Source organism: Salmo salar, chromosome 16, assembly GCF_965601325.2.
Source record: "Salmo salar chromosome 16, fSalSal1, whole genome shotgun sequence".
Classification (NCBI taxonomy): domain Eukaryota; kingdom Metazoa; phylum Chordata; class Actinopteri; order Salmoniformes; family Salmonidae; genus Salmo; species Salmo salar.
Genome location: NC_138306.1, coordinates 88,466,344 through 88,479,276, shown reverse-complemented (window position 1 = coordinate 88,479,276; position 12,933 = coordinate 88,466,344). Strand labels below are relative to the sequence as shown.

At 39.6% G+C, this 12,933-nt stretch overlaps 1 protein-coding gene across 2 annotated transcripts in view; it reads left to right on the top strand.

Moving 5' to 3' along the window:
* Positions 1–527: 527 nt before the first annotated feature.
* Positions 528–12,933, top strand: part of LOC106596921 (transforming growth factor-beta receptor-associated protein 1 homolog) — a 68,441-nt gene continuing 56,035 nt past the window's right edge. The window contains exons 1-9 of one of the 2 annotated variants that reach the window (XM_045698382.2): positions 528–680; positions 3,143–3,850; positions 3,949–4,143; positions 4,604–4,758; positions 5,597–5,835; positions 6,003–6,188; positions 6,534–6,591; positions 6,848–6,991; positions 7,180–7,371. In XM_045698382.2, the coding sequence (XP_045554338.1) occupies positions 3,163–3,850; positions 3,949–4,143; positions 4,604–4,758; positions 5,597–5,835; positions 6,003–6,188; positions 6,534–6,591; positions 6,848–6,991; positions 7,180–7,371 (1,857 nt within the window). In that variant the 5' untranslated portion in view covers positions 528–680; positions 3,143–3,162. Of the gene's footprint in view, positions 681–3,139; positions 3,851–3,948; positions 4,144–4,603; positions 4,759–5,596; positions 5,836–6,002; positions 6,189–6,533; positions 6,592–6,847; positions 6,992–7,179; positions 7,372–12,933 lie in introns of both variants that reach the window. The other variant, XM_045698380.2, reaches the window with a different exon arrangement.

Here is a 12,933-nt window from a genome sequence, read left to right as displayed (position 1 = left end):
TGGGAGAATCTCAATTTGCATTCTCACGAGGAGGATGGTGGGAGGAGCTATAGGAGGATGGGCTCATTGTAATGTCTGGAATGGAATCCTTGAAAGGCATAAAACACATGGAAACTCCATGTTTGACTCCGTTCCATGAACTCCATTCCAGCCATTACAATGAGCCCATCCTTCTATAGCTCCTCCCACCAACCAGGAAGAGAGGCCCAACTCGGGGAAAATCTGTCTCCCTCCAGCAGGTGTCGTTTTTTCGCCCACCAAGCAAGGAGTTTTTGTATGGAGGTGAAGGAGTGTTGTCAACAAATTGGTCAACAAAACAATGAATGTCTTATTTGCAACGTGAGGTTTATTTGATTGAATATAAATTCCACTAATCCAAAGAAAGGATAGCTGGGAGCTAAACAGCCCGCCCTGCCGCTTTGTGGACAACAACTCCCATTTTAGGGCGGAAAGACATGTATTTAGTCAATATATGCATATATTGCCCCAATGCATTGTAAACAGGAAGCACAACCTCCTCATGACCTTCTTCGAGCTGAAAACGAAGCGGCAGCTCTCCCTAGCGGTTAGCAAGCAGTTAGCAGCGAAGGGAGTGGAGAGATTGAGAAGTGAAAAGGCAGGAAGGAAGGCCGTGGTACATCGGCGTCTCCTATACTAGATCTGCAGTGGCTACGGCTGGGGTATGACAGCTTCTAGCTATCGTCTTTGTATGGACATGTAAATAGCTGTTTTTGAAAGTTTTTTTTACAGTAAACAGCTGCACCGATTTACCAATAATGACGGCCTGAGTCATTGCTTAGTAGCTAGTTACATACAGCCAGTGAGCTAGCTAGTTAGCTGCTAAAACTGGTTAACATTAGCTGGAGAGCTTACTTTACTTCAGTCATTGCTCTACTTCCACAACTGATAGTCAATATTTGCATGATGTTGCTAGGTAATTAACTGCCCATTTTTGGCTCTGGGTTTGCTAATCAAAGTGCCCCAGAATTTCTCTAGAAATGATCGTATAGAGAAGGTTTATTGCCAGCTAGGCTAGCTAGCATGATGGCTAACTGTCAAGTGATAATTGCTAGTAGTCTCTAGTTGTACCATTATTTCGGTATCCTCCTAGCTAACTAGTTAGGCCCTAGAGTTTTTCCAGGTCCGTTCACGTGATCAGGAAAAGTTCCCGGTCTTACTGATTCCACACTAGCCTTGGAGTTGGGACTCTCAGAGAGCTTGTAAAATATTATTGCAAAGGCTGTTTCTTTGCACTTACAGGAAGCATCCCAATTATCCACCCTTCTCCCAAAGTGTGCATGGATTTAAAAGCATTGGATTTATGTAATTAGCTGAAGGAAATGTCCACCATTGTTACAGAAATAACCTATAAGCCACTTTGGGAAAAGGGTGGAGAATTGGGACGCATCCATGTGTGTTGACCTGATCTCACCCTCCTGACTCGTACAGTATATATCTGTGTTGACCTGATCTCACCCTCCTGACTCGTACAGTATATATCTGTGTTGACCTGATCTCACCCTCCTGACTCGTACAGTATATATCTGTGTTGACCTGATCTCACCCTCCTGACTCGTACAGTATATATCTGTGTTGACCTGATCTCACCCTCCTGACTCGTACAGTATATATCTGTGTTGACCTGATCTCACCCTCCTGACTCGTACAGTATATATCTGTGTTGACCTGATCTCACCCTCCTGACTCGTACAGTATATATCTGTGTTGACCTGATCTCACCCTCCTGACTCGTACAGTATATATCTGTGTTGACCTGATCTCACCCTCCTGACTCGTACAGTATATATCTGTGTTGACCTGATCTCACCCTCCTGACTCGTACAGTATATATCTGTGTTGACCTGATCTCACCCTCCTGACTCGTACAGTATATATCTGTGTTGACCTGATCTCACCCTCCTGACTCGTACAGTATATATCTGTGTTGACCTGATCTCACCCTCCTGACTCGTACAGTATATATCTGTGTTGACCTGATCTCACCCTCCTGACTCGTACAGTATATATCTGTGTTGACCTGATCTCACCCTCCTGACTCGTACAGTATATATCTGTGTTGACCTGATCTCACCCTCCTGACTCGTACAGTATATATCTGTGTTGACCTGATCTCACCCTCCTGACTCGTACAGTATATGTCTGTGTTGACCTGATCTCACCCTCCTGACTCGTACAGTATATGTCTGTGTTGACCTGATCTCACCCTCCTGACTCGTACAGTATATGTCTGTGTTGACCTGATCTCACCCTCCTGACTCGTACAGTATATGTCTGTGTTGACCTGATCTCACCCTCCTGACTCGTACAGTATATGTCTGTGTTGACCTGATCTCACCCTCCTGACTCGTACAGTATATGTCTGTGTTGACCTGATCTCACCCTCCTGACTCGTACAGTATATGTCTGTGTTGACCTGATCTCACCCTCCTGACTCGTACAGTATATGTCTGTGTTGACCTGATCTCACCCTCCTGACTCGTACAGTATATGTCTGTGTTGACCTGATCTCACCCTCCTGACTCGTACAGTATATGTCTGTGTTGACCTGATCTCACCCTCCTGACTCGTACAGTATATGTCTGTGTTGACCTGATCCCCCTTTCTCTTGCAGGAGATGTCTGTGTTGACCTGATCCCCCTTTCTCTTGCAGGAGATGTCTGTGTTGACCTGATCCCCCTTTCTCTTGCAGGAGATGTCTGTGTTGACCTGATCCCCCTTTCTCTTGCAGGAGATGTCTGTGTTGACCTGATCCCCCTTTCTCTTGCAGGAGATGTCTGTGTTGACCTGATCCCCCTTTCTCTTGCAGGAGATGTCTGTGTTGACCTGATCCCCCTTTCTCTTGTAGGAGATGTCTGTGTTGACCTGATCCCCCTTTCTCTTGCAGGAGATGTCTGTGTTGACCTGATCCCCCTTTCTCTTGCAGGAGATGTCTGTGTTGACCTGATCCCCCTTTCTCTTGCAGGAGATGTCTGTGTTGACCTGATCCCCCTTTCTCTTGCAGGAGATGTCTGTGTTGACCTGATCCCCCTTTCTCTTGCAGGAGATGTCTGTGTTGACCTGATCCCCCTTTCTCTTGCAGGAGATGTCTGTGTTGACCTGATCTCGTCCTCTCTTGCAGTAGATGTGTGCTGTGCCTTCAAGATGAGTGTGAAGGCATTTGAGCTGGTCCCTGCCGTGGACCGGGAGCTCCTGATGGGAGACAAGGCCCGCATCAACATTGAGTGCATCGAGTGCTGCGGCAAGCACCTGTACGTGGGCACCAACGACTGCTTCATACATCACTTCCTGCTGGAGGAGCATGCCACGACCAAGGGGATGCTATCCTACACCGTCCAGAAGCTGCTGTTCAGGTACCTGGGCCTGAAAAAGCCTGTGGAGGCCCTGAAGGCCGCCTCAGCATTAGAACGCATCATTGTGCTCTGTGATGCTACAGTTAGTGTTGTTGACATGATCACCTTAGAACCCGTGCCTTCGGGCGGGGCCAAGATTAAGGGCGTGGCCGCGTTCTGCGTCAACGAGAACCCGGTGAACGGGGACCCGTTCTGCGTAGAGATCGGGGTGATCTCGGCCCGGCGGCGCACCGTGCAGATATACATGGTGTACGAGGACAGGGTGCAACTGGTGAAAGAGGTCAACACACCGGAGCAGCCATGTGCGGTCAGTCTGGACGGTTATTTCCTGTGCCTGGCCCTCTCCACGCAGTACATGATCCTTAACTACAGCACAGGGGCCGCGCAGGACCTGTTCCCCTACGACAGCGAGGAGAGGAAGCCCATCGTCAAGAGGATCGGCAGGGAGGAGTTCCTCTTGGCTGCCCCCGGTGGCCTGGGTGAGTCATTACAACAACAGCAGCTGTATGATTTATCAAATGATCTAATTACTAACATATCACTAGTGAAGTATGCTCTGTCTCGCTTTGTCTCTCAGGTATGTTTGCCAATGCAGAGGGTATATCCCAGCGTGCCCCAGTGAACTGGTCAGAGAGTGTGATGGGAGCAGCGGTGTGTTTTCCCTATGTGGTAGCGCTAGACGAGGGCTTCGTCTCCGTCCACAGTATGCTGGACCAGCAGCTCAAACAGACCCTCTCCTTCAGAGACGGACACATCCTACAGGACTTTGAAGGTCCCAACATGGCTCCCCTACACTTCTCTAAATGTCTAACCTTGTTGGCTTACCTCAGTAGACCTATGTCTACAGTATCTATGGCTGTGGAGATGGTGACCCGTTCCTGTCTGTGTCCCTGACCTGTCTGTGTCCCTAACCCTGACCTGTCTGTGTCCCTAACCCTGACCTGTCTGTGTCCCTAACCCTGACCTGTCTGTGTCCCTAACCCTGACCTGTCTGTGTCCCTAACCCTGACCTGTCTGTGTCCCTAACCCTGACCTGTCTGTGTCCCTAACCCTGACCTGTCTGTGTCCTTAAACCTAACCCTGACCTGTCCCTAACCCTGACCAGTCCCTGTCTGTGTTTTTGTAGGTAAGGTGGTTCTGGCCTCCTCTAAGGCTGTGTATGTGCTGGTACCCCTACCGCTAACCGTGTCCCTGTCCCACTTCTCTGTTCCTAACTGTCTCTGTCCCTATAGGTAAGGTGGTTCTGGCCTCCTCTAAGGCTGTGTATGTGCTGGTACCCCTACCTCTGGAGAGACAGATCCATGAGCTGCTAGCTGGACACAGAGTGGAGGAGGCCCTCACCCTTACAGAGGGAGCCAGGAGGAACATTCCCAAAGACAAGTTCCAGGTACAGACTGTCTGCCACAAATAGTGTTTCTGCTAGAGAGCTTTTCAATACTCGCCACTAGCTGAAAACATGATTAAAAGGCTGATTTCTAGGCCTCCCTAGTGGACCAGGGGTCTAAGGCACTGGCCTCCCTAGTGGACCAGGGGTCTAAGGCACTGGCCTCCCTAGTGGACCAGGGGTCTAAGGCACTGGCCTCCCTAGTGGACCAGGGGTCTAAGGCAGTGAAGCTGTGCCAATAGAGATCCTGGTTCGAGTCCAGGCTGTGTCGCAGCCGACTGCAACCGGGAGACCCATGGGGCGGCGCACAATTGGCCCAGCGTCGTCCGGGTTAGGGGAGGGTTTGGCCGGCCCGGGATGTCCATTTCCCATCGCGCTCTAATGACTCCTGTGGCGGGCCGGGCGCAATGCACTCTGACACCGTCGCCAGGTGTACAGGGTTTCCTCTGACACATTGGTGCGGCTGGCTTCCTGGTTAAGTGGCATTGTGTCAAGAAGCAGCTTGGTTGGGTTGTGTTTCAGAAGACGCACAACTCTCAACCTTCACCTCTCCTGAGTCTGTACAGGAGTTGCAGTGATGAGACAAGACTGTAACTACCAATTGGATCCCACGAAATTGGAGAAAAGGGGGGTAAATAACAAAAAAAGATGATTTGTATAGTTTATTTTGGTCTTTTGTGAGTACAGCCCAGGGGGTTATTGTGACAGTGGTGAATCATGTGTTTCCAGGTGGCTCATTTAACTGGGGTGATTGTGTCCTTATGAAATGTAAAATATAGAATAGGAGGGATGAGATGTGATGCATCATTCACTTTCTCTTTCATTACCCCCCCTTCCTCAGATAATGCACAAAAGAATCCTCCAGCAAGCAGGATTCATACAGTTTGGACAGCTTCAGTTTTTAGAAGCAAAAGAACACTTCAGGACAGGTCAGTTGGACGTCCGGGAGTTGATCTCCCTCTACCCTCTCCTCCTCCCAGCCTCCTCCTCCTTCACCCGCTGCCACCCGCCGCTCCACGAGTTCGCTGACCTCAACCACCTGGCGCAGGGGGACCAGGAGAAGGTCCAGAGGTGCAAGAGGTAAGAGATGTGGTCCTCTGTAGCTCAGTTGGTAGAGTATGATGTTTGCAACACCATAATAGTGGGTTTGATTCCCAGGACCATCTGTACGTAAAATACAGATAAAAGTGCCTGCTAAATTGCTGCTATTATTATTATTATTATTATTATTATTATTATTATTATAGGTTCCTCATCACGTACCTGGGTGAGGTGCGAAGCACGGAGGGGGCTAACGGCTGCCGGGAGGACGTGGACACGGCTCTGTTGAAGCTGTACGCTGAGCAGGACCACGAGAGTCTTCTGGACCTGCTGGCCTCCCCCAACGCCTGTTTACTGGCAGAAAGCGCCCCCTGGCTAGAGAAACACCACAAGTGGGTATTGCAGCTAGCCTAGCAGGTACTGCAGCTAGCCTAGCGGTTACGGCAGCTAGCCTAGCGGTTACGGCAGCTAGCCTAGCGGGTACTGCAGCTAGCCTAGCGGGTACGGCAGCTAGCCTAGCGGGTACTGCAGCTAGCCTAGCGGGTACGGCAGCTAGCCTAGCGGGTACGGCAGCTAGCCTAGCGGGTACGGCAGCTAGCCTAGCGGGTACGGCAGCTAGCCTAGCCCAGCCTAGTGGGCACTAAGATATTGCCTTCAAAGTAGCCTGCTATGCTATTGCCTTCAAAGTGTGTAATGAGTGTGTTTTTATGTTGGTTTATCTTTCTCCTGTACATCAGGTATTTTGCACTAGGCCTCCTCTACCATTATAACGGACAGGATTCAGCTGCTCTACAGGTAAACATGCTACTACTGTACACTACCTTAGTTTGAACACGGTGACAGTACCACCATGGCTCTTATATGGCAAGTCATATCCTAATAAATCTAATCCAACATGGCCACATCTTAAACTAATGTGTTTTGAGCACCCAGGTCGAAAAGCCCTATAAATCCAATCCATTATCTTGATTATTATATAATATGAATTGTAATGAAATGACTACGGGGTTGTAGAATACATCTCTCCTCTGCCTCCCCTCTCCTCCTGTAGTTGTGGGTGCGGGTAGTGAATGGGGACCTTCAGGACTCTACCAGGTCTGATCTGTACGAGTACGTTGTGGACTTCCTGAGTTTCTGTTCCAACCCAGACCTGGTGTGGAAGTATGCAGACTGGGCCCTGCAGAGAGACCAGACGGTACGTTTCTGCCTGCGTTCCAAATTACACCTTAATCCCTATATTGTATACTACTTTTGACCAGGGCCCTAAGTTCTAGCAGAAACTAAGTAATGATGTCGACTGCCGGCCATTTTGGATAAACCCAGAGGAGTAAAGAAGACTCTACTTATTGTAATTCTATGGGTGTTTATCTGTGCTCTCTCTAGATAGGGGTGCAGATCTTCACCAGGAGGCCGGTGGGTCAGGACCAGGTTAAGGAGCAGAAGGACCAGGTTAAGGAGCAGAAGGACCAGGTTAAGGAGCAGGTGAACCCAGACGACGTCATCACGTACCTGGGGAAACACAGCCAGGCTCTGCTGCTGTACCTGGAACACCTGGTTCTGGGCCGACGGATACAGGTCAGAACATGTATATAGGACTAGAGAACATATTCAGAACATGTTCATAAGGGGTACATAAGAAATGCCATAATTACAACAACAGCGTCTATAATGGTAATACTTCACTTGAAGAGTACCTACTTAGGACTTAATAACCCATTCATAGCACAACTATAACCCATTCGTAGCACAACTATAACCCATTCATAAGCAGTACCGAGCATTTACAACGGACGAGACGTAACGATTGTTGATAACTGTCTTGTCCCTCTGCATATTACTCCACGATTTACCTCCTTCAATTATTATATTATATATATTATATTATAACTATCTAGTCCCTCTGCATATTACTCCACGATTTACCTCCTTCAATTATTATATTATATATTATATATATTATATTATAACTGTCTAGTCCCTCTGCATATTACTCCACGATTTACCTCCTTCAATTATTATATTATATATTATATATATTATATTATAACTGTCTTGTCCCTCTGCATATTACTCCACGATTTACCTCCTTCAATTATTATATTATATATTATATATATTATATTATAACTGTCTTGTCCCTCTGCATATTACTCCACGATTTACCTCCTTCAACTATTATATTATATTATATATTATATATATTATATTATAACTGTCTAGTCCCTCTGCATATTACTCCACGATTTACCTCCTTCAACTATTATATTATATATATTATATTATAACTATCTAGTCCCTCTGCATATTACTCCACGATTTACCTCCTTCAACTATTATATTATATATTATATATATTATATTATAACTGTCTAGTCCCTCTGCATATTACTCCACGATTTACCTCCTTCAACTATTATATTATATATTATATATATTATATTATAACTGTCTAGTCCCTCTGCATATTACTCCACGATTTACCTCCTTCAACTATTATATTATATATTATATATATATTATATTATAACTGTCTAGTCCCTCTGCATATTACTCCACGATTTACCTCTTTCAATTATTATATTATATATTACATGTATTATATTATAACTGTCTAGTCCCTCTGCATATTACTCCACGATTTACCTCCTTCAACTATTATATTATATATTATATATATTATATTATAACTGTCTAGTCCCTCTGCATATTACTCCACGATTTACCTCTTTCAATTATTATATTATATATTACATGTATTATATTATAACTGTCTAGTCCCTCTGCATATTACTCCACGATTTACCTCCTTCAATTATTATATTATATATTATATATATTATATTATAACTGTCTTGTCCCTCTGCATATTACTCCACGATTTACCTCCTTCAATTATTATATTATATATTATATATATTATATTATAACTGTCTTTCCCTCTGCATATTACTCCACGATTTACCTCCTTCAATTATTATATATTATATATATATTATAACTGTCTTGTCCCTCTGCATATTACTCCACGATTTACCTCCTTCAATTATTATATTATATATTATATATATTATATTATAACTGTCTAGTCCCTCTGCATATTACTGCACGATTTACCTCCTTCAATTATTATATTATATATTATATATATTATATTATAACTGTCTAGTCCCTCTGCATATTACTCCACGATTTACCTCCTTCAACTATTATATTATATACTATATATATTATATTATAACTGTCTAGTCCCTCTGCATATTACTCCACGATTTACCTCCTTCAATTATTATATTATATATTATATATATTATATTATAACTGTCTTGTCCCTCTGCATATTACTCCAAGATTTACCTCCTTCAATTATTATATTATATATTATATATATTATATTATAACTGTCTTTCCCTCTTCATATTACTCCACGATTTACCTCCTTCAATTATTATATATTATATATATTATATTATAACTGTCTTGTCCCTCTGCATATTACTCCACGATTTACCTCCTTCAATTATTATATTATATATTATATATATTATATTATAACTGTCTAGTCCCTCTGCATATTACTCCACGATTTACCTCCTTCAATTATTATATTATATATTATATATATTATATTATAACTGTCTAGTCCCTCTGCATATTACTCCACGATTTACCTCCTTCAATTATTATATTATATATATTATATTATAACTGTCTTGTCCCTCTGCATATTACTCCACGATTTACCTCCTTCAATTATTATATATTATATATATTATATTATAACTGTCTAGTCCCTCTGCATATTACTCCACGATTTACCTCCTTCAATTATTATATTATATATTATATATATTATATTATAACTGTCTAGTCCCTCTGCATATTACTCCACGATTTACCTCCTTCAATTATTATATTATATATATTATAACTGTCTTGACCCTCTGCATATTACTCCACGATTTACCTCCTTCAATTATTATATTATATATTATATATATTATATTATAACTGTCTAGTCCCTCTGCATATTACTCCACGATTTACCTCCTTCAATTATTATATTATATATTATATATATTATATTATAACTGTCTAGTCCCTCTGCATATTACTCCACGATTTACCTCCTTCAATTATTATATTATATATTATATATATTATATTATAACTGTCTTGTCCCTCTGCATATTACTCCACGATTTACCTCCTTCAATTATTATATATTATATATATATTATATTATAACTGTCTAGTCCCTCTGCATATTACTCCACGATATACCTCCTTCAATTATTATATTATATATTATATATATTATATTATAACTGTCTAGTCCCTCTGCATATTACTCCACGATTTACCTCCTTCAATTATTATATATTATATATATTATATTATAACTGTCTAGTCCCTCTGCATATTACTCCACGATTTACCTCCTTCAATTATTATATTATATATTATATATATTATATTATAACTGTCTAGTCCCTCTGCATATTACTCCACGATTTACCTCCTTCAATTATTATATTATATATATTATAACTGTCTTGACCCTCTGCATATTACTCCACGATTTACCTCCTTCAATTATTATATTATATATTATATATATTATATTATAACTGTCTAGTCCCTCTGCATATTACTCCACGATTTACCTCCTTCAATTATTATATTATATATTATATATATTATATTATAACTGTCTAGTCCCTCTGCATATTACTCCACGATTTACCTCCTTCAATTATTATATTATATATATTATATTATAACTGTCTTGTCCCTCTGCATATTACTCCACGATTTACCTCCTTCAATTATTATATATATTATATTATAACTGTCTAGTCCCTCTGCATATTACTCCACGATTTACCTCCTTCAATTATTATATTATATATTATATATATTATATTATAACTGTCTAGTCCCTCTGCATATTACTCCACGATTTACCTCCTTCAATTATTATATTATATATATTATAACTGTCTTGACCCTCTGCATATTACTCCACGATTTACCTCCTTCAATTATTATATTATATATTATATATATTATATTATAACTGTCTAGTCCCTCTGCATATTACTCCACGATTTACCTCCTTCAATTATTATATTATATATTATATATATTATATTATAACTGTCTAGTCCCTCTGCATATTACTCCACGATTTACCTCCTTCAATTATTATATTATATATTATATATATTATATTATAACTGTCTTGTCCCTCTGCATATTACTCCACGATTTACCTCCTTCAATTATTATATATTATATATATATTATATTATAACTGTCTAGTCCCTCTGCATATTACTCCACGATATACCTCCTTCAATTATTATATTATATATTATATATATTATATTATAACTGTCTAGTCCCTCTGCATATTACTCCACGATTTACCTCCTTCAATTATTATATATTATATATATTATATTATAACTGTCTAGTCCCTCTGCATATTACTCCACGATTTACCTCCTTCAATTATTATATTATATATTATATATATTATATTATAACTGTCTAGTCCCTCTGCATATTACTCCACGATTTACCTCCTTCAATTATTATATTATATATATTATAACTGTCTTGACCCTCTGCATATTACTCCACGATTTACCTCCTTCAATTATTATATTATATATTATATATATTATATTATAACTGTCTAGTCCCTCTGCATATTACTCCACGATTTACCTCCTTCAATTATTATATTATATATTATATATATTATATTATAACTGTCTAGTCCCTCTGCATATTACTCCACGATTTACCTCCTTCAATTATTATATTATATATTATATATATTATATTATAACTGTCTTGTCCCTCTGCATATTACTCCACGATTTACCTCCTTCAATTATTATATATTATATATATATTATATTATAACTGTCTAGTCCCTCTGCATATTACTCCACGATATACCTCCTTCAATTATTATATTATATATTATATATATTATATTATAACTGTCTAGTCCCTCTGCATATTACTCCACGATTTACCTCCTTCAATTATTATATTATATATATTATAACTGTCTTGACCCTCTGCATATTACTCCACGATTTACCTCCTTCAATTATTATATTATATATATTATATTATAACTGTCTTGTCCCTCTGCATATTACTCCACGATTTACCTCCTTCAATTATTATATTATATATTATATATATTATATTATAACTGTCTAGTCCCTCTGCATATTACTCCACGATTTACCTCCTTCAATTATTATATTATATATTATATATATTATATTATAACTGTCTAGTCCCTCTGCATATTACTCCACGATTTACCTCCTTCAATTATTATATTATATATTATATATATTATATTATAACTGTCTAGTCCCTCTGCATATTACTCCACGATTTACCTCCTTCAATTATTATATTATATATATTATAACTGTCTTGACCCTCTGCATATTACTCCACGATTTACCTCCTTCAATTATTATATTATATATTATATATATTATATTATAACTGTCTTGTCCCTCTGCATATTACTCCACGATTTACCTCCTTCAATTATTATATTATATATTATATATATTATATTATAACTGTCTTTCCCTCTGCATATTACTCCACGATTTACCTCCTTCAATTATTATATATTATATATATTATATTATAACTGTCTTGTCCCTCTGCATATTACTCCACGATTTACCTCCTTCAATTATTATATTATATATTATATATATTATATTATAACTGTCTAGTCCCTCTGCATATTACTCCACGATTTACCTCCTTCAATTATTATATTATATATTATATATATTATATTATAACTGTCTAGTCCCTCTGCATATTACTCCACGATTTACCTCCTTCAATTATTATATTATATATTATATATATTATATTATAACTGTCTTGTCCCTCTGCATATTACTCCACGATTTACCTCCTTCAATTATTATATATTATATATATATTATATTATAACTGTCTTTCCCTCTGCATATTACTCCACGATTTACCTCCTTCAATTATTATATATTATATATATTATAACTGTCTTGTCCCTCTGCATATTACTCCACGATTTACCTCCTTCAATTATTATAT